This window comes from Bufo bufo, chromosome 1 (assembly GCF_905171765.1).
Source record: "Bufo bufo chromosome 1, aBufBuf1.1, whole genome shotgun sequence".
In the NCBI taxonomy this organism is placed as follows: Eukaryota; Metazoa; Chordata; class Amphibia; order Anura; family Bufonidae; genus Bufo; species Bufo bufo.
Genome location: NC_053389.1, coordinates 423,011,938 through 423,035,088, shown reverse-complemented (window position 1 = coordinate 423,035,088; position 23,151 = coordinate 423,011,938). Strand labels below are relative to the sequence as shown.

The window sequence follows — 23,151 nt, the reverse complement described above, 5'->3', positions numbered from 1 at the left end:
ATTTATTCCGTCAGCCTCTCACTGCCGTGCCTCCGCCGGAACTCTGCCCCCGCCCCATTATAGTCAATGGGGACGGAGCGGCAGTCCGGGGTCACACATTCACTAGCGGCAGGACGAATCCGACAAGCTGTTCACCCGACGGAACAGCCTGCCGGAGGTCCGTGCCGCTAGTGTGAAAGTAGCCTTATTAAGAATTTTCTAAATCTCAAAAGATTACAGATGGGTACATGTATTGCTCCTCAAATTTTTACTTAAAGAGCCTCTGTTAGAAGGATCAACCCTATAAATGCAGGCATACTGCCTGGTAGGGTTGATCATTCTGAGGAAAACAATACCTTAGCTCATTTGTGCACCAAGGTGTAGGCCAGAAGCCTTTGAGCACTGTCCATCTCCTCTAGGAACTTCCCCCTCCCCTTTGATTGTATTCTTGCTTCTCAAGCACCCATCCCAATAGTGTATCACCTAAATGACATTGCACCCTATCCCCTCGATTCTCAGCGTACCCCCATCCCTCCAATATCATCAATAAGTAAAAACATTGGTGACATAGTCAGGGCCGGCTCCAGGTTCATGTGGGCCCTTGGGCAATAAATCTCAGTGGGCCCCCTTGTGGCATTTGTCAAATGTCACCACAGCATCTGAGAGTGTTAAAAAATGGAAGCACAGGCTTCCTGCTCAGACGCGCCTTCCCAAAGCGAAGATCAGGGAAAGCACCCTGTTCTAGAAATGAGCCGCAGCCTGTACTAGACATCCAGGCTCATTGTTAATATATCCCAGTTCAGGCCACTAGGTGGCAGCACTAAACTGTGATATAGTGATTTCTATAGAGAATAATGGAGCAATTTCCATTATTCTGTATAAGTTCAAATCTGATGAAAAGTAATTTAAAAAAAGTAAAAAAAAAGATTTTAAAATATTTTAAAAACTTAAAACGTGAACTCACCCCACTTTCCCCCAAAATTACCAATAAAAAAATAACATTATTGGCATCGTCAGTTGCATGTGAAAAAGTTAGCCCATATGGTGAAGGATGTAACAGAAAAAAAAAAAAAAAGGCTCAAATGAGCCCCCACACATCTCCGTAGACATAACTATAAAAAAAGTTTTTGGGGTCACCGAGGAGCAGGGGTTCTGATAGGGTTGCCACCTTTCCCAACAAAAAATAATAGGTACGCAAATTAAAAAGGTTGGTGTGTCTAATTAAGTTTTATTTAGCCTCTATTTTAGAAATGATTATGCTGGGATTCAAACTCACAACCTTCTACATTAAAGTCAGGAACCTTAACCACTGGGCTATACAGATTCATGTTAATTTTCTGAACATATATTATGGCTAAAAACCTCAATAGTAGTTTCCCACATAATATGCATTCATATATATCAGAAGTATGATTATATATATATATATATATATATATATATATATATATATATATATATATATTTATATTTATATAATTAGTAATTACACATTTATTTTGTGCTCCATAGCTCAGCTGTTAAGATTTTTGCCTCTAATGTAGAAGGTTGTGAGTTCAAATCCTTGCAGAAACATTTCAGATAATGCTTGGGGATACCTCCTTCATGTTCATAGCACTGACTCCATATATGGACATAGCCATATATGGAGTCAGAGCAGGGACTCCTAAGCCGGGAACTAGAGTCCTGACTGTTCAGTAACACTGGGGGATTCCCCGTACAGCGATCTTCAGTAGCACTGGGGGATTCCCCGTACAGCGATCTTCTGCATACAGGGAGTGCAGAATTATTAGGCAAGTTGTATTTTTGAGGAATCATTTTATTATTGAACAACAACCATGTTCTCAATGAACCCAAAAAACTCATTAATATCAAAGCTGAATATTTTTGGAAGTAGTTTTTAGTTTGTTTTTAGTTTTAGCTATTTTAGGGGGATATCTGTGTGTGCAGGTGACTATTACTGTGCATAATTATTAGGCAACTTAACAAAAAACAAATATATACCCATTTCAATTATTTATTTTACCAGTGAAACCAATATAACATCTCAACATTCACAAATATACATTTCTGACATTCAAAAACAAAACAAAAACAAATCAGTGACCAATATAGCCACCTTTCTTTGCAAGGACACTCAAAAGCCTGCCATCCATGGATTCTGTCAGTGTTTTGATCTGTTCACCATCAACATTGCGTGCAGCAGCAACCACAGCCTCCCAGACACTGTTCAGAGAGGTGTACTGTTTTCCCTCCTTGTAAATCTCACATTTGATGATGGACCACAGGTTCTCAATGGGGTTCAGATCAGGTGAACAAGGAGGCCATGTCATTAGATTTTCTTCTTTTATACCCTTTCTTGACAGCCACGCTGTGGAGTACTTGGACGCGTGTGATGGAGCATTGTCCTGCATGAAAATCATGTTTTTCTTGAAGGATGCAGACTTCTTCCTGTACCACTGCTTGAAGAAGGTGTCTTCCAGAAACTGGCAGTAGGACTGGGAGTTGAGCTTGACTCCATCCTCAACCCGAAAAGGCCCCACAAGCTCATCTTTGATGATACCAGCCCAAACCAGTACTCCACCTCCACCTTGCTGGCGTCTGAGTCGGACTGGAGCTCTCTGCCCTTTACCAATCCAGCCACGGGCCCATCCATCTGGCCCATCAAGACTCACTCTCATTTCATCAGTCCATAAAACCTTAGAAAAATCATTCTTGAGATATTTCTTGGCCCAGTCTTGACGTTTCAGCTTGTGTGTCTTGTTCAGTGGTGGTCTTCTTTCAGCCTTTCTTACCTTGGCCATGTCTCTGAGTATTGCACACCTTGTGCTTTTGGGCACTCCAGTGATGTTGCAGCTCTGAAATATGGCCAAACTGGTGGCAAGTGGCATCTTGGCAGCTGCACGCTTGACTTTTCTCAGTTCATGGGCAGTTATTTTGCGCCTTGGTTTTTCCACACGCTTCTTGCGACCCTGTTGACTATTTTTAATGAAACGCTTGATTACTCGATGATCACGCTTCAGAAGCTTTGCAATTTTAAGAGTGCTGCATCCCTCTGCAAGATATCTCACTATTTTTGACTTTTCTGAGCCTGTCAAGTCCTTCTTTTGACCCATTTTGCCAAAGGAAAGGAAGTTGCCTAATAATTATGCACACCTAATATAGGGTGTTGATGTCATTAGACCACACCCCTTCTCATTACAGAGATGCACATCACCTAATATGCTTAATTGGTAGTAGGCTTTCGAGCCTATACAGCTTGGAGTAAGACAACATGCATAAAGAGGATGATGTGGTCAAAATACTCATTTGCCTAATAATTCTGCACTCCCTGTAGACCTGAGTGGGCCCCATAGGAGCACTCAGCTGACACTAACCCTGGACATAGTGGTCTTATAATTATAATGTAACAAGAAGTCATTGGAGGTCCAATCTCTTCGCAGAGGGTACAAGAGAGCTACTGGGAGCTCAACTCGACAACACTCAGATGAAAGCATCCCCTGTTTGAAAGCAGCCTAAGGTTTCAGTGTTCAGTCCTGTCCATTCTAAACTCGGACTTGAAAATTGCTCATCTGAATGAGTCTTTAGGCTATTTAAGCACTCATTGACTTTTTCCAATGTCCCAGGTCACTCAGACAGCAATTTTATGCCCACACCATAAACATATACTGGTATAGGTTTAGGGACCAGGTAAATTAAGCACCTACTGCTTGGGGGAAATTGATTGGTTCATTAAAGGGAAATTCTGGTTAGGACAAGCTATCCCCTCTATAGTGGGGTCCGGCTACTGCTACCTGCAGCGACAAAGATGGCCCATGTCCTCTGTTTGAATAGAGTGATGGTTGAGCATGCCCGACTCTGCTCCATTAAAAGTCTACGAGACTCCTAGAAATAGATAAGCACCATGCTTATATATCTCCAACAGTTCCATAGAGATGACTACAGCAGCAATGAGCATTCTGAACCTGCCACTCCTTTTATACAATTATCCAAGAGAAAAGAAGCACATCAAAGGCAGAACTTCCAATACATGACAAGGAAATGCTCACCTACAGATGTAGCCAAGCTAAAATTGACTCTGATAACTCTGATAACACATGTCACAGTGTTTTCACTTGAAAAATGCCATTGCAATACATTGAAAGAGTTAGTTAACCTTTTTGTACCATTATTCACTTGTGTAACAATTTGTTAATGTGTTAACCATCAAGTTTAGCTCGGCAAACAACCTTTCAAGCTTTGAACCCAGGGATATTCAGCTGTTTCTCACCTTCTAGGCAGGTGTCGTTTTGGGCCTGAAGATACAATGAACCTGTGAATGTATGGAACAAGTGGCGCTGCTGGAATTCCAAGCCACTGAGGTATTTTTGAAGATGGTCTTTATTTATGCAGAATAATGTGTTTTGGAGCCAAACCGGCACCTTTTGTCAGGTTCAGTACAATCAGGACAAAGGGGCCCGTTTGGCCCTGGAACATGTTGTATTGTATAAATAAAGGCTATGTTCAAATATACCTCTGTGGCTTGGAATTACAGCAGCACTACTTGTTCCATACATTCACCAGTTTATTCCATTCATACAAGGGGTGGCGGTGCACTGGACCTCAGTTCTTGTAATTGGTGCAAGGCCCAGGGGAACCTCAATGATTTAACAGTTATTACCTATTCAGTGGATAGCAAATACCTTGTTGTAACTGTAATACCTCTTTAATGCTGTTGAATCATTACCATGGCACAAAAAAGTCGTAAAATAGGTTCTATCATTGCACAAAGTAATGAAAAGACAACAGTAAACATAGCGGAAAAGGAAAGCTTACATCAGGGCCCATGAGTATCAAGTGGCTCTTTATATGAGATTTAAGAATCCTATATAACTTTAAAATCCAAGCTTTTTACTGAACTAGTTTGCATATACATAACCCCGAATATTTCCATATTACATGGAAGAGATAAAAAAAAACTTTTATTTTATCTTGACCCCTTTGGTATTTCATAATAAAATGTAAGGTTACGACTTTTCTTAATTGGTTTAACTAAAAATAGCCAACATATTGTATATGTCAAATAAACATGCACGATCGTGAGCATATGGCTTATTTAACATAACTTATCACTATTACTCTTAATTCTCTTAAATTCCCATGCAGCTACCCCTTAATCTGTAATAGTTTATCAACAGTCTTATTAAAATGTATATTTCATACACATCATCCTTAAAGGGGTTGTCTCATTATTAAATATTAGTTTAATCTCTTAGTTTATGGAAAACATTGGAATTATTTAAAAAAATGTGCTCTTTCATCTAGATATTTCTCTTACATACTTGATGTGGCGCCCCCTGGTGTACACATGAAAAGGGGTGAACATATATAATACAGACAATTGCACTAAACATGAACAAGACAAGTTAAAAACTGGTACAGAATGAGAGAGGACCCTTCCCGCAATGGCTTACAATCTATGAGGTGCCCACCTAATGTGTCTCTAGTGCTGTTGAGAAGCTGCTTCTAGTTTGGTGATCCTTATTGGCTGGTCTGCCCAATACAGGAATTACTTCTCCGCCCATGTACAAGAGGATCCTGATTCTGAGCTACTCTGCAGATGTGACCAATCAACTTGGACACTAGGTGGGCACTCTGAAAGGGAGTTAAAAGATCACAATGGGTGCAAAACAAGCATGTAATAGGAAATATCTGGACATAGGCACATTATGATCCCAACTGAAAACGTGTTGAGAAATGTAACATTTATTCATTGGAGAACCCCTTTGATGGATGGGATATGGGTTTGGCACATCATCAGCAGTCATATACTATTGGAAGCCTTGTACATGTCTTAGTAATGGAATGTAAGAAATCTTCATCTGAAATTGATGGAGTGCTGTATTTCACATGTAATTCTATAATTGACAACACTAAAAGAATTTCTCCCTCCTGATTGTTTTATATCTCCAACCAGATGACCCAGTAAATGAGCTGGTTGCATTTCATCGACTGGCAGGAGTCTACTATGCCTTGCAGATTTATGAGATTGCTGAGTACTGTTATCTCAAGGCATTGTCTGTATGTTCATCACCAATACAACATGCAGCCGAGGCTGGATATTATGTGAAGGTGTATTGGCGGCTGGGAGACATTGCGCTGTATAGACGAAAGGTAAAATTTCCTATAAAAGTTGTATTTTATGTATGACAGAACTGAAAGAAAACCTTAGGCTGCCATATCTGTTTTAAAGGGGTAAACCAGCTTTTTGATATTCATGGACTATCTTCTGCATAGGTCATCATAATGATACTTAGGGGTTCTGACTCCTAGTATCCCCACAAGCAGCTGTTATGAAGAATTGCCGGCAATGGAAACTAAACTGTAGGTAGACCTGGAAACAGAAGGCTCTGGTCAGTGGTCGTACTGGTATACCGCAACTTCGGTCTCATTCACTTGACCTGAGATTCAGTACACCAACACGACCACTACACAGTAGATGAATCCTTCTGCTTCTGGCTCTATCCAATGTTTAGCTTCCGGTGCGGGCAGCTGCTGAAAACAGCTAAATGGTGGAGGTGCCAGGTGTTGGACATCCACCGATCTGATATTAATAATGATTTTGATAAAAAATATTTGGAAGACAGGTCATCACTATCAAAAATCTGGAATACCCCTTTAAATAAACTTGGTTTAGGATATGGTAAAGCATTCTATTATTGGCCAAGATTTGTTGACAATTAGGTGTCAGGTTAAAGCAATTTTATTTTGTCATAACACTCATATTTACTGTAGCCAGTAACATACTGTATTTGGCCCCAGTATTGACTTTTGCACTGACATCTAGTGGCCAATAATGAAAATTGTAATATGCCATGTTATTTTAGTGGTAAGCCATATAAAAGAGAACAATAAAAAAATCACCATTAAATTGAGAATTTGTTTTAAAAACAGAAATGTAAAAATATTGGAGCTCCTTTAACCGAACATAACCTATGTGCTGTTTAATAGTATCTAGTGTACCATATTATCATACAATGGAGCAATGGTACATAAATGCATCATTACTTACAGTAGACGTGAAGGAAATAATATGCTGAAGACAATAAAATAATTTGGTAAGCGTTCAAGTTAAATATGAGTGCATAACGTCACGTGAACATGTCTGCTTGTGCTGTGTGTATTAGCCCTGATGACTGAAGGGTGATGATACTTCCTCTTAGACGAAGTAGCAGAACAGCTGTCCTGATGTAACCATGTTACCTGTTTACAGGATGCTGAAGATGCGGTCACTTACCTCTCCTTGGCCCTTGCAGCTGCTATTGAAGTGGGCAATGAAGAGTTTCAGCTGCTCTTAATGGGGAAACTTTCCGATGTGTATGGGAAGTTCCTATGTGATGAAGAACAGGCAGATATTTTCATTAAACAGATTCTGCAACTTGGCAATAACCAGACTTGTACGTGAAGCTGTGTTGTACATACTCTTATAATGACGAGACACATAAACCCCTTCCATTGTACATAACATATGGGGTTAAAAGAGCCCCGGTATATGAACGATCACTGACAAGTTACTGGAGTTGAGGTTGCTAAGGATTACCTCCTCGGTCTCCGTACTGGACGGCACAGGACTAGACTTATTGCACAGAGCTCTTCATAGCATCTCAGGTATAAAGGAGATCATCGTCTTATCCTTCACAGTGATAGAGAGATTTGTGTAGAATTATGTGAACTTACAGGTCCCATATATGAATCATCCAATAATATATTCCCCGGAGGTAGCAAGACACTGAACAATATTGAATCTCTGCTATAATCTTAAAATATGGGATATTGCTCAGCACATTACACATGCCAATATTATATGAAATAGAAATCTGTGAAATCGGTAACGATCATCACATCACTAGAAAAACAAATGTGTTTAAATTGGATTCCTCAGTCAAATGCATAGGAAGAATATGCAAGAAAACAAATAGACTGCAACAAATAAATTATATAAAACAACCTGTTTTAAGAAGACCCAGGCTATAAAAGCATCATCAATAGATGTCATTTGGATCATTAACTTCTAGATCCTTTCTTTCAATTATGCAGCCAGTACTGGTGATTGTCACCATTTTGAATACATTAAGCTGCTTTTAAAGGCAGTATACAAGTCAGAATAGTGCAATTAGGTCCAATGGCCATTACTAGTGATAAGTGGTGCCACGTCAAGGCCATGTCAAGGCAAGGCCTTGACAAAATGTCACTCTCGATGAAAAACGGCCATTGTCTGGAATGACCTGTCCTGCACAGATGGGATTTATGGATTGTGTAAGTTATTCAGAAGTAAGTGCCATGGCTCTGCTGTTTTCTTACACAACTCCATTATGTGATGTACGTCAACTGCTCCTTGACTTATATCGCATCCAACTGCTTCCATTTGCAATGTTAGCTATTATATACAATACTTTTATATTTGACACTTTTATGAAATATCACTCATTAATACCATAAATGATTGGTGAATATCAACTGCGATGGTCACAGATCCTGAAAATGAACTAACGCCATTCCTGTTGTCATGAAAATACTGGCCATGTATGTGCAATACCAATCCAATGAAATGAATGGGATTTATGGAAACCTATGAGCACTCTCGAGAGTAGATGTGTGTTCATTTCTTTTGAGATTAACCTTGTGTGACCTTCCACCAGGTTCAATCTTGAAATCAGTTGAGAATACTACCTAATCTTACTTTTATGTCAGATTGATGTCATTTTTTTGGGGTGGGGGGGAGGGTGTGTGATTATCTTTATGGAGGTTTTCCAAGATATGCCATTCATGTGGGATTTAACTGCTAGAACTCCTACAGCTCAAGTTAGGCTACTTTCACACTGGCGTTTTGGCTTTCCGTTTGTGAGATCCGTCATGGGCTCCCACAAGCGGTCCAAAACGGATCAGTTTTGCCCTAATGCATTCTGAATGGAAAAGGATCCGCTCAGAATGCATCAGTTTGCCTCCGATCAGTCTCCATTCCGCTCTGGAGGTGGACACCTGCTTGCAGTGTTTTGCTGTCTGCCTGACGAAAGTGAGCCAAATGGATCCGTCCTGACACACAAAATGAAAGTCAATGGGGACGGATCCATTTTCTCTGACACAATCTGGCACAATAGAAAACGGATCCGTCTCCCATTGACTTTCAATGGAGTTCATGATGGGTCCGTCTTGGCTATGTTACAGATAATACAAACGGATCCGTTCATGACGGATGCATGCGGTTGTATTATTGCAACAGATCCGTTTTTGCAGATCCATGACGGATCCGCCCAAAACGCGAGTATGAAAGTAGCCTTAACGGGGCTTAGTTGCAGTATCAGACATAGAGCCTGGATAAAACCAGTGCTGTGTCTGCAAATAATTTATGATCATTGGAGACCCAAGTGCTTTAATCTTCCAATCACAAGAATGAAAAGGTTAGGGGAAATTCTTTTGAATTCAGACATGGAGTCTATGAGCACTTTGGATGATCAATGAGATTTTAAAAATGTAAAAAAAAAAATATATTTTCAAAAATGTACTTTCCACAATGGTGGTTACTTGGTATACACATGAATGAATATGATTTTCTCCAGGATTTTGGTCTTGTTTTAGATTAAACTGTATTGTATAATTTATAGGATTAAAACCACTAATCAACAGTGCTTGGTGAGAAATGGGCAGAGTTACTCTGAAACTGTAGGAATTTGCCAAAGCCCCGAGATCACTCAATGTACACACACATATACAGTGGGGGAAATAATTATTTGACCCCTCACTGATTTTGTAAGTTTGTCCAATGACAAAGAAATGAAAAGTCTCAGAACAGTATCATTTCAATGGTAGGTTTATTGTAACAGTGGCAGATAGCACATCAAAAGGAAAATCGAAAAAATAACTTTAAATAAAAGATAGCAACTGATTTGCATTTCATTGAGTGAAATAAGTATTTGAACCCTCTAACAAAAAAAGACTTAATACTTGGTGGAAAAACCCTTGTTTGCAAGCACAGAGGTCAAACGTTTCTTGTAATTGATGACCAAGTTTGCGCACATTTTAGGAGGAATGTTGGTTCACTCCTCTTTGCAGATCATCTCTAAATCCCTAAGGTTTCGAGGCTGTCTCTGTGCAACTCTGAGCTTGAGCTCCCTCCATAGGTTTTCGATTGGATTAAGGTCCGGAGACTGACTAGGCCACTCCATGACCTTAATGTGCTTCTTCTTGAGCCACTCCTTTGTTGCCTTTGCTGTATGTTTTGGGTCATTGTCGTGCTGGAACACCCATCCACGACCCATTTTCAGTTTCCTGGCAGAGGGAAGGAGGTTGTCGCTCATGATTTCACGATACATGGCTCCGTCCATTTTCCCGTTTATGCGAATAAGTTGTCCTGTGCCCTTAGCAGAAAAACACCCCCAAAGCAAAATGTTTCCACCCCCATGCTTGACGGTGGGGACGGTGTTTTGGGGGTCATAGGCAGCATTTTTCTTCCTCCAAACACAGCGAGTTGAGTTAATGCCAAAGAGCTCTATTTTGGTCTCATCAGACCACAGCACCTTCTCCCAGTCACTCTCTGAATCATTCAGGTGTTCATTGGCAAACTTCAGACGGGCCTGCACATGTGCCTTCCTGAGCAGGGGGACCTTGCGAGCCCTGCAGGATTTTAATCCATTGCGGTGTAATGTGTTTCCAATGGTTTTCTTGGTGACTGTGGTCCCTGCTAATTTGAGGTCATTAACTAACTCCTCCCGTGTAGTTCTAGGATGCTTTTTCACCTTTCTCAGAACTATTGACACCCCACGAGGTGAGATCTTGCGTGGAGCCCCAGAGCGAGGTCGATTGATGGTCATTTTGTGCTCCTTCCATTTTCGAACAATCGCACCAACAGTTGTCACCTTCTCTCCCAGCTTCTTGCTAATGGTTTTGTAGCCCATTCCAGCCTTGTGCAGGTCTACAATTTTGTCTCTGACATCCTTGGACAGCTCTTTGGTCTTTCCCATGTTGGAGAGTTTGGAGTCTGCTTGATTGATTGATTCTGTGGACAGGTGTCTTTTATACAGGTGACTAGTTAAGACAGGTGTCCTTAATGAGGGTGACTAATTGAGTAGAAGTGTCTAACCACTCTGTGGGAGCCAGAACTCTTAATGGTTGGTAGGGGTTCAAATACTTATTTCACTCAATGAAATGCAAATCAGTTGCTATCTTTTATTTAAAGTTATTTTTTCGATTTTCCTTTTGATGTGCTATCTGCCACTGTTACAATAAACCTACCATTGAAATGATACTGTTCTGAGACTTTTCATTTCTTTGTCATTGGACAAACTTACAAAATCAGTGAGGGGTCAAATAATTATTTCCCCCACTGTATATATATATATATATATATATATATATCACTACACTATATATAGCACAGATTTCTATGTCATTAATCTGCTCACAGCAGGTGTCATCTCTGCTGCCACTTCTGTTACTATAGTTTCAGCTTTATTCATTATATGCATTTAAAATAAGCAGATTGGTGTTTTTGAAAAGATGCATCTTGAATTTTTTGTTTACCAGAGGTGGTGGAAAATCGGATTGTCCAAGGAATCCATTGATCCTGCCTGACCTACACTATAATTATGGATAGGAAAAAGCAGCTGTCACGGGGAGCAATGATCCTTATCATATACCTGCCATTTTCTTACATAAATATCGCAGTTTTTTCTTGGGTTGAGTGTGACTGATTGTTGCTTCTCCTGCACAGTGTATATAGAATATGCAATTGGCTGGAAATGGACGCGTAGATCAAGTGATACTGAATGCAGCGATTCACCCCATGCTTTTACTTATTGAAATCGTTTGCCTGAATTAAGTGTTTTTATCAATTCTTAATTTATAAAAAAAAGTATATTGAAGATAAAAAATAAGAAACTCTCATGCACTGAGAATGATCCATAGTCTATATATGTAATGTACAACCTGCATAAAGACACAGTAACATTTATAAACCTAAATAGGTAGAAATGTCAGTAAATAAAGAAATCTTCTGAAAACTATACATTTTTATATATAGGATGTCTAGCACATGGTTGTGGCAACATTAAAGTACCATAATATTCTGGCACACAGAAATCCCAAGTTACCTACTAATAGCATATAGGACAATAGAAAACATAACATGTTAAATGAGACTACAAAGTTTTCCTTTTCCTGTTGAACGTTTTTGTACATGAAGTTCCAGAGTGTAAGAACATTTGTAAGAATCATGTATGACGATGCTATTCATGTAATGGATATGAGCCTAATGTAAATAAAAAGAATTCTATATTTATATATAGTAAGTTGCCTTCATTTACTTTATTATATTATCATAATTCTGGTTCCGGCAGTTACTGTATTTATTCAACCAGGAAAACCCTCCCATTTCAGTTTGTATAATGTATTGTAGGTCTCAACTTGGCACAGCAACCAGGAATGAAAAAATTAAAGTTCTATTTTGGCACCAACAATGGTTGTCACTCTGCTTCTCTAACATACAGCTAAACAGAGCGACCTCATGCAAGATCCACCACAAAGTAAAAGCTATTTCAAGCTATTGCTAATAATATGTAATCAGTCTTTATATTTCAAGTCCTCCTGCCAAAAGTCCTTCAGACAGTGATAGTACTGCAGAAAAGGGAAAGTGTGACAAGGTGTCCATGTTGAGTGTCCATGATTGCCACAGTGTCAATAGCTTGCTTGGAGTTGGAAGCTGTTCTTGGCCTTAGGCCTCCTGCACACGAACGTATTTTTTTGCGGTCCGCAAAAACGGGTCCCGTTTTTCCCTGATCCGTGACCGTTTTTTCGTCCGTGGGTCTTCCTTGATTTTTGGAGGATCCACGGACATGAAAAAAAAGTCGTTTTGGTGTCCGCCTGGCCGTGCGGAGCCAAACGGATCCGTCCTGAATTACAATGCAAGTCAATGGGGACGGATCCGTTTGACGTTGACACAATATGGTGCCATTTCAAACGGATCCGTCCCCATTGACTTTCAATGTAAAGTCTGGAGTCCCTTTTATACCATCGGATCGGAGTTTTCTCCAATCCGATGGTATATTTTAACTTGAAGCGTCCCCATCACCATGGGAACGCCTCTATGTTAGAATATACTGTCGGATATGAGTTAGATCGTGAAACCTCATTTCCGACAGTATATTCTAACACAGAGGCGTTCCCATGGTGATGGGGACGCTTCTAGTTAGAATATACTACAAACTGTGTACATGACTGCCCCCTGCTGCCTAGCAGCATCCGATCTCTTACAGGGGGCTGTGATCAGCACAATTAACCCTTCAGGTGCCGCACCTGAAGGGGTTAATTGTGCTATCATATCCCCCTGTAAGAGATCAGGGCTGCCAGGCAGCAGGGGGCAGACCCCCCCCCCCTCCCCCCTCCCCAGTTTGAATATCATTGGTGGCCAGTGCGGCCCCCCCCCCCTTCCTCCCTCTATTGTAATAATTCCTTGGTGGCACAGTGTGCGCCCCCCCGCCCCCCCCTTCCTCCCTCTATTGTAATAAATCGTTGGTGGCACAGTGTGCGCCCCCCCCTTCCTCCCTCTATTGTAATAATTCGTTGGTGGCACAGTGTGCGCCCCCCCCTTCCTCCCTCTATTGTAATCGTTGGTGGCACAGTGTGCGCCCCCCATTGGCCCCCCCTCCCTCTATAGCATTAGCAACATTGGTGGCCACTGTGCGGCCTCCCATCTACCCCCCCCCCCGATCATTGGTGGCAGCGGGTTACTAGCAATAGTACAATAGTAAAAGATTCATACTTACCTGGGAGCTGCGATGTCTGCTTTCGGCCGGGAGCTCCTCCTACTGGTAAGTGACAGTTCATTTAGCAATGACACTTACCAGTAGGTGGAGCTCCCGGCCGGACACGAACATCGCAGCAGCCGGTAAGTATGAATCTTCTACTATTGTACTATTGCTAAGTAACAATGGCAACCAGGACTGTAGTAGCGTCCTGGTTCCCATGGTTACCGATCGGAGCCCCAGCGATTAAACTGGGACTCCGATCGGAACTCCGCTGCCACCAATGATGGGGGGGTGGGGGGGGGGAGATGGGAGGCCGCACACTGGCCACCAATGTTGTTAATGCTATAGAGGGAGGGGGGGCCGATGGGGGGCGCACACTGTGCCACCAACAAATTATTACAATAGAGGGAGGGGGGGGGGCGCACACTGTGCCACCAACGAATTATTACAATAGAGGGAGGGAGGGGCCGCACTGGCCACCAACCTATTATTACAATAGAGGGGGGGGAGGGTCTGCCCCCTGCTGCCTGGCAGCCCTGATCTCTTATAGGGGGCCGTGATCAGCACAATTAACCCCTTCAGGTGCCGCACCTGAAGGGGTTAATTGTGCTGATCACGGCCCCCTGTAAGAGATCGGGTGCTGCCAGGCAGCAGGGGGCAGTCTTGTACACAGTTTGTAGTGTATTCTAACTAGAAGCGTCCCCATCACCATGGGAACGCTTCTGTGTTAGAATATACTGTCGGTTCTGAGTTTTCACGAAGTGAAAACTCAGCTTTGAAAAAGCTTTTATACAGACGGATCTTCGGATCCGTCTGTATAAAAACTAACCTACGGCCACGGATCACGGACACGGATGCCAATCTTGTGTGCATCCGTGTTCTTTCACGGACCCATTGACTTGAATGGGTCCGTGAACCGTTGGCCGTGAAAAAAATAGGACAGGTCATATTTTTTTCACGGCCAGGAAACACGGATCACGGATGCGGCTGCAAAACGGTGCATTTTACGATTTTTCCACGGACCCATTGAAAGTCAATGGGTCCGCGAAAAAAAACGGAAAACGGCACAACGGCCACGGGTGCACACAACGGTCGTGTGCAGGAGGCCTTAGCTAACAGTATGTTCATGTGTACACTAGCAACAGATGTGCACATGTTCCCTGATATCATGTGTAATTATGGTGCATCCATGTAATTATTGATAATTGCTGTAGCTGCTTCAACATATCTGTCATGGACTACACTATTTCTCACTTCCCGCTGGCTGAATCTATTTTGACCCAGGTGGCTTGTTCAGGTCTACTCTACAAATTTATCTCTCCCATACCAGCCGCAAACCAACCCTGCAAAGTGTACAACCAAAATGGAGACAGCCAGACCTCCAAATGGACACTGTACTTGCTTTTACTTTTGTAGCTTCAGTCATGATGATGCGCATTTACCTCATTTTTCAGGGGGTGCTGACTTTTGTCTTTGCAGTATGCATTTGGAGGTGTGGCTGTCTCCATTTTGGTTGTACACTCCTAAATAACCCATGCCTTCCACAGGCTGATTTTAATAAGTGCAGTATATGTAGCTGTAGTCTGTTCTCCCTGCTGGCACAGAGAGAGGTAAAAAATGGAGCAGACACTGAACAAATGTGGAACTATCTTACCCTGAATTAAGAGGCCAGATGGTATCAGAGAGTAGGTTTCTATCTAGACTGAGGTCACCTTGCCGTGGTGGATGGACACAAATGATTTGATCAACTGATCATATATATTTGCTTAGTACCTCATATTCATATTATATAGTAAATAAAGCACTAGTCCATATCTTCTATGTTTGCAGAGTTCTGCTACATTGTGTTTGCTTTTACTATTATTTGCTTTTACTAAATTACATGTACTCTTGCTAAATCTGCTATGTTCTGGACACTTGTACCTTTTGTGGATAATACTGAACATTGATTTAGCTTTCCCAGGCTGTCACTTATATGTTCCTTAAGAGTGATCACCAAGATTTAACTAGACAAGAAGATACACTGCTCAGTTCTATAAACACCCCTGTCATGCTGAAAACTAACATACGGCACAGCAAAATAACTACACAAATGGGACAAAAATGACAGACTGCCTTCAAAACATGACAGTAAAGACTTACATCTCTTTTTTAGGGAACCTAATTACACCTGAATCTTCATATTACAAGGTGCTACTTCATTTAAGTGTAGCTGTTATTAAGCTATTTGAACATCAAGTAAACTCTTTTTCAAATTTGAATGGGGTTCTGAGGGCATTAAAACAATCAAGCAGCCTTCTGACCTCTTGTGGGAAGATAGTTTGGTCAGAACTTACCCCTTCCTTACACTACCAATTCCACTGTCCCTGCTGCACTCAAAGTGGCTGAGGGCTCTTCTTCTTAGATCTAAATTGGATCTGTTCCTGAGTCTTCTTATTCAGCTGTATACAGTAAATGTAGTTGAACAGGGAGGCTCAGGAACACATCTGGTCATGACTAGAGATGAGAAAATCTAAGCTGTCGAAGGGGAATTCGATCCGAATTTTAGGAATTATTAGATTCGCACCGAATCAGAATTTCCTCACGCTTCGTGCTAACGAATCGCATTTTTTCCTAAAATGGCTGCTGCACATGTTAGGACATGGAGCAAGGAACTCTGTGAACAAGGGATCACCCACAATGCCATGCATGCAGCCAATCAGCAGCCAGCCAGCCCTGTGATGTCACAGCCCTATAAATAGCCTCAGCCATCTTGGATTCAGTCATTTTCCAGTGTACTTAGTGCAGGGAGAGACGTCAGCAGGCAGTAGGGACAGTGCTAGGAAAGACTTGAAAACGTATATTTTGCTCAATAGAAGTTCAGGGAAAGAGCATTAGAAGTGTAGGGAAAGAATAGGGAGGAATTATTCCACAGTATTGAAGCAGAACAGGGTTCAATAGGGGTGTTTACAGCCTGGGTAATAGGAACAATCCTATTACACCTTGCTGCACTGACTGCGGATTCAAACTGTTTTTGTTATTGGGGTCTTATTAGCCCTTGCGCGGTGAAGTTTATTTTGGTGTGTATTAGTGGCAAAAAAGAAAAAGGGCTTATTTGCCTTTGTGTGGTGACGTGAGAAAATTACAGCCCTTTTTGGCGTGTATTAGTGGCAAAAAAAAGTATTATTTGACGTTCACGGCCGCAGTTATATGTACTAAAGCCTTTTGTTGGTGTGTATTAGTGGGGAAAAAGAAAAAGGGCTTATTAGCCGTTGTGTGGTGAAGTAAGAAAATTACAGCCCTTTTTGGCGTGTATTAATTTCCTTTTTATTTACTTATTTGATCTAACAGTATGTCAGACAGAGAAGTGACAGGCCCTGCACAGGGGAGGGGCACAGGCCTAAATGTTTCTGGCGCAGGCACAGGTCGCAGCAGAGTAAGGGGCATGGCAGCAGGGGTCACTTCGAGAGGCCTGATCAGCTGATCTTTTCACAAGTCCGGCGAGGCACAGGTAAGCCCTTACCTGTGCCTGTGCGCGAGCCGGTCTGAAAACAAATGCGGTCACCGGGAGCAGGCAGTTCCGAGAACAGCCCGATGAAGGCCCCCGGTGGCTGTTCTCGGAACTGCATGCTCCCGCTGACCGCACTTGTTTTCAGACCGGCTCGTGCACAGGCACAGGTAAGGGCTTACCTGTGCCTCGCCGGACTTGTGAAAAAAGATGGCAGCCCGCATATGTTCGCGGGCGAACAATGCGAACTGGCCATCACTGCTCACCTGTCCTCAACCTGCTTCTGTCCTTTTCTGTTTCCTCAGCCAGAGAAGTATTACATGCTGTGGGCTCAGCTCCACTATACAGCGAAGATGAGCTACTAGAGGACAGTCAGCAGATACTGCCCAGTCAAGATCTGGAGTAGATATCCGCCGCTTCCTCTGCTAGGCGGGCTAGTAGTGATGAGGAGAGTGTCATGGGAGCTGGTGTTGTGAGCAGTCAGGCTCCTGGCTCGGAGACCGTTGAGGAGGATATCAGTGCTGAGCAGACAGTACTCGATGATGATGTAGCCGATCGCAATTGGGAGCCGGGTGACGAAGGGGCTTCATCATCATCCGGAGAAGAGGGTGGCAGTTTGCGCGTGAGGCAGCGGCGCAGCAAGCAAGTCGATAGTGTGGCCAAGAGTCAGCAGGGTGGCAGTGCAAGGTTGGTAGCCAAACATGCCGGGGTAGACCACCCACTTTGCAGGAGCTAACCGGCCTGGAAAGTAGTGAAAAGAGAAAAAAAACTAAAAATTGGCAAAAAAAGGGAAACAAAGGAGTGACTGGACAAATATATTGGGGTAAGGAAATTTTGGAAAGAAAGGAGGGAAGGAAAGGAGATTAGGAGGCGCCAGTGGATGCACCAGATGGCGGTAGTTGGTGATGGAAGTAATAAAAGAGGTAGATACAAAAACAAGCAAACAAAACCAAGCAAACAAAACAAACACTGATGTTGGTGGTGAGGCAGCTCCCCAAGCCAAAAAAAAGGAGAATCAGTACACAATTGTGGACTGTTAGGTAAGTATGAGTGAGAAAATGGTCTGCGGTGCTCTTTCAGGGGGCTCCTGAGAGTACCGAGGGGGCGCCACAAGAACAGTTTAGGATGGAGATTAGAACATTACAGTTGTCAAGGATTATTGACTAACCTCTTTATTGGGTAACCTCATGTCATCATATGTTTTGCAACTGTTATGTTCAATTGTAATTTACCTGGTTCACCAGTAGGTGGCAGCAAGCATGGCAGTGCTAAAATGAAAGAAAATGAAACCCTTCTTTCCATTCTAACACTTCCTCCAAGGAGGGGAGGAGACTAGTTAGTTAGAGGTCAGTCTAGTACACCCCCAGCAAGAGGAAGTGTGTGCAGCAGGTACACGTCCCTGCTGGACATTCTCCAGTCAAGCAAAGCAAGGCAGCTAGAGCATCCTAAGCTCTGCTGGATATAGAGGCCACAGCTTGGAGCCTCAGGAGCCAGCAGGAAAAGTTCCCTGGCCTAATAAAGAGACAGACTAAGAGAGAAGTTGCAGCATACAGAAAAAGCTGAGCAATTCAGTCAACCTGGCACAGCAGAGCTACAGAGCAACCGATGTAACAGAGTTGAGTTTGTTTGACTGCTAGAGTTAATGCTAAAACCTGCTGGGACCAAGACAAAGTCTGGAAACCGTTTGGAGAAACATTTATTGAAAGTAAAGCTGTTATTCAACTTCATCACAAGGTCTGGACTCAATTTATTCTTCATCCCACAATTCAACTACCCCCTTTGTCTGCTTCAAAGCCAACGCCTGGGGTTCCATCGTATCCAGATAGGAGCACCGTGACACGTGCACAAAACATCAAGGGACATTATAGGCCACCCTATACCACTCGGCCATTCCTACACCTGGGTACCAACACCATTTCTTAAAGGGACTCTGTCCTGTTGCTTCATTGCAACTGGCGTCACAAAACACTTAACTCATTTTAAAGTGACCCCTTGCGGACCGACCCTCTGTTGCACATCGTCCATTCTCTAGCAGGTCTGACTGGGTGGGCCCTCTGCGCTCATGTTCCACTGCCATGGCTGCTTGGGGGGGTGGCAGGAGCAGTACCAGCTCAATCAGCAGCAACTTGAGTCTAGAGTCGCTGATGAGCAGCTTTCTTCACCCACATAGTGAAGAGCCTACTCACTAGCAGCTAGACATAGAGAAGAACCTGAACCAGCAGGTGGTGGCATACTTGGAGAGCACCGTGCTTACCATCATTGAAGATCCGCTGGACTACTGTGCAGCCAAACTGGATTTGTGGCTGCAACTGGCCACTCAACACTAAGTCACCTTGCCACTCTGTGGCCTCCTCATGCTGCTGCCACCTCCACACTCTGTCATTGTGCCACTCTGTGGTCTCCTGATGCTGCTGACACCTCCACACTATGTCACCTTGCCACTCTGTGGACTCCTGATGCTGCTGCCACCTCCACACTATGTCACTTTACCACTCTGTGGTCTGCTGATGCTTCTGCCACCTCCACACTATGATTAAATGGCCAAAAAGAAAGGGGAGAAGGCGCTCATAGGTAGTGGTGAACAAGATATTGTTACTTATTCCTAACCAGGGTGAGTGATTGCTATTCACCTTGGTTTAGTTGCACTGTATGTAGTGCAGCTCTGGTAGAGATAAAAGAGTTGGGGTATTCTGGGTTGGTGCAGCCGAATATTGTCCAAGTTGACCATGGGCAGGAGCCAAGCCGCCACTTTGGTGCGTATTGTGATATATGAAGGGAAGCTCGTCTGCACTGGGTTCGTGCGGCGAGCGGATGGACACAAGGCACAATTCACAACCCAATTGTGGATACAAAGTATTATTTTTTTTTTTGTTTAACAAAGATGACGCGTTTCGCGGTACACAGGACCCCTTTATCAAGTCTAAAAAAACACAAAGGTTGATACAATAATGTATATACATATAAACGGATCCATGGATAAAAGATTTAGGTTAAAACAAAAAATATTGAAAATATATCTATAATAATGTAAAAGATCTATATGTATAACAAATAAAAATGTTATCTTTTGAAGGTGTGTTGGTTATGAGAAATTTCATAAATATGAGCAAGTATATGTGGACGTAATAACGGGTCAATATACATAATTTAAAAGATATAATTATTTGGACTGGATGAGACAGGAATTAACAGAATAAATACATAAAAAATTGATAGATGAATAAATAAATACGTCCATGCACAGTTTTATCAGAGGGTGCTGTCACCCCTTCATCATTTACCAAAGGCGAAGGTGGCCCGGTGGTGTGAAATATATGAGCGGGAGTATTTAAAAACACTGATTCTCCATGCTTTCATTAAGTCCATTGGGTTCAAGTGTGTGGAGTTTGAATATCCAAAACATTTCACGTCTTTGGAGGGTCCTGTATCTGTCCGGGCAATGAGCTTATATATGTTCTATAGGGGTTATGGATAGTTTAGAGGGATCCTGGTTGGGGGTGGCCAGGTAGTGTCTGGAGACGCTATGTTTTTGGTACCCCTTAGTTATGTTGGATCGGTGTTTGTTGATGTGTTCCCTTAGGGCCTGGATAGTCCTGCCAACGTACTATTCACATTCGCATTCCAATAGGTATATCACATATGATGTTGAACAGTTAATGACAATTTTGATGTGGAAATCCTCGCCAGAAGTGTTGCTCCTAAAGGTCCTGATTTTATTAGAGATATTGGTGTAGCACTTACATAGGGTGTGGCCGCACTAGAAGCTGCCAACAGGGCCAGGGGTCCCACTGATAGTGCTAATCGTGGCTGTTTTTTTTTTTTAGTTTCTTTTTTTAGTATTCTTCAGCGACTTTGCCTTCCTGAATGTAATTTGCGGTCTCTGTGGTATATTGGGTTTGAGGTATGGATCATTGGTTAAAATGTGCCAGTGTTTCGTCAGAATTCCCCTCAGGGTTTCATGGTTGGAGTTACAGGTGGTGATCGGTGATGTTTTGTATTGGTTAGGATTTTCTGTTTCTCTTGGTTTAGTTTTAGTCGCCAGGCATTCGTCTTGGCTTAGGGTGTTTGCCCGGGAGTAGGCATTCTCGATGATCCTACTTGGATACCCTTTGTTCAGGAATCTATTCCGTAAGATCTGAATTTCTCCTTATGTGTTTGAACTGGCTGTATGGTATGTTGTTCCTCCATTTTCTATAATGTGCACTCCTAAAGTCAAGATAGTTGTTTCCATCTACTTTTTCAAAAAAAAAGTTTTTGTTTGGATGTTTTCATTACAGGAGAATAGAAGTAGATCCAGATATTCGATTGACGTAGTTGAGATGTTGGCTGTAAAGGTGAGGTTCCAGGTGTTAGTGTTGAGGTGTGAAATTAATGCTTCTGCCTCCTCATTGCTACCTCCCCAGATGATGATAAGGTCGTCGATATATCGTTTGTATAATATGATCACGTCGTTCCAGTTGTGGTTGTTGTATATTAGTTGTTCTTCAAAACGTCCCATGTAAAGGTCTGCATAACTCGGCGCGAAACGCGTCCCCATAGCGGTCCCCCTCTGCTGTCTATACAGGCAGTTCTCAAAGTTGAATATATTGTGTGTTAAGATGAACCGAATGGATGCTGTAATGAATGTCTTGTGTTCTGGAGAAAGTTGGTTATCCGTTTCTAGGTAATATTGGGATGTGGTAATGCCTGCTTAGTGTGGAATGTTTGAATACAGAGATGCCACGTCTAGTCTCAGCCAGCGGTACGTGGGATTGCATTTGATATCTTTTAACAAGGATATAAGTTGGGCGGAATCTCTTAGGAGAACGGAGATTGGTAACATGTTTTTGTAAAAAAAAGGTCGACGTAATGTGAGAGGTTACTAGTCAGGGAGTTGATCCCTGATATGATGGGTCTTCCTGGCGGGTTTTCAATGCCTTTGTGGACTTTTGGTAAATGATAAAATATTGCTGTGGTCAAATTGCGCCTTGTGTCCATCCGTTCGCCGCACGAACCCAGTGCAGACGAGCTCCCCTTCATATATCATCTCCACACTATGTCACCTTGCCACTCTGTAGTCTCCTGATGCTGCTGTCACCTCCACACTATGTCATTGTGCCACTCTGTGGTCTCTTGATGCTGCTGCTACCTCCACACTATGTCACCTTGCCACTCTGTGGTCTCCTGATGCTGCTGCTACCTCAACACTATGTCACCTTGCCACTATGTGGCCTCCTCATGCTGCCACCTCCACACTCTGTCATTGTGCCACTCTGTGGCCTCCTCATGCTGCCTCTGTAGCCACCTCCACACTATGTAACCTTGCCACTCTGTGGTCTCCTGATGCTGCTGCCACCTCCAAACTATGTCATTGGGTCACTCTTTGGACTTCTCATGCTGTTCTCACCCTCCCTATTCTATGACTGGGCCACTATTATGCCTCTTTGGCCTGGTTGACATCATAATTTATTTGACCCTTCTTCTGATCTGCCAGAAGGAAGGAAAAATGAGATACACAACGGATCCTGTCTGTGTAGCATCTGTAAAGCCTGTATAGTCCCATCAGAATTGGCTTATAATTTGGTAGCCAAAACCAGGAGTGGGTACAAAACACTAGAAGAAATGCAAACATTCCATTTATGTGTCATCTCTGTTTTGGATCCACTCCTGTTTTTTTTTGCATTAGGAATATTGATGGATTACTGACCAAATGCTGACCAAGTGAAGGTGGATGCTCAACAGACAGGATAAGTTTTTTGGGGGGTTATTGTTCTGAAGAATCAGAGGAAGGGCAAAATAATCAGTGAAGTCAACACAAACTTACTGCTGACACCCTCTCCACTCTGTCAGGGGGGCTCTACTTGTATAAGCGTTTAATAGAACAGGTTCTATAGACATCTAGGTGGAATCAGCTGATGATGGTGTAAA

The 23,151-nt window shown here is 42.6% G+C and overlaps 1 protein-coding gene across 5 annotated transcripts in view; it reads left to right on the top strand.

Moving 5' to 3' along the window:
- SH3TC2 (SH3 domain and tetratricopeptide repeats 2) overlaps nt 1-7,909 on the top strand; it is a 114,489-nt gene extending 106,580 nt beyond the window's left edge. For all 5 annotated transcript variants that reach the window (XM_040406420.1, XM_040406413.1, XM_040406406.1 and 2 more), the window contains 2 exons: nt 5,936-6,132; nt 7,232-7,909. In XM_040406420.1, coding sequence (XP_040262354.1) covers nt 5,936-6,132; nt 7,232-7,423 — 389 coding nt within the window. In that variant the 3' untranslated portion in view covers nt 7,424-7,909. The remainder of the gene's footprint in view (nt 1-5,935; nt 6,133-7,231) is intronic.
- Nucleotides 7,910-23,151: the final 15,242 nt, after the last annotated feature.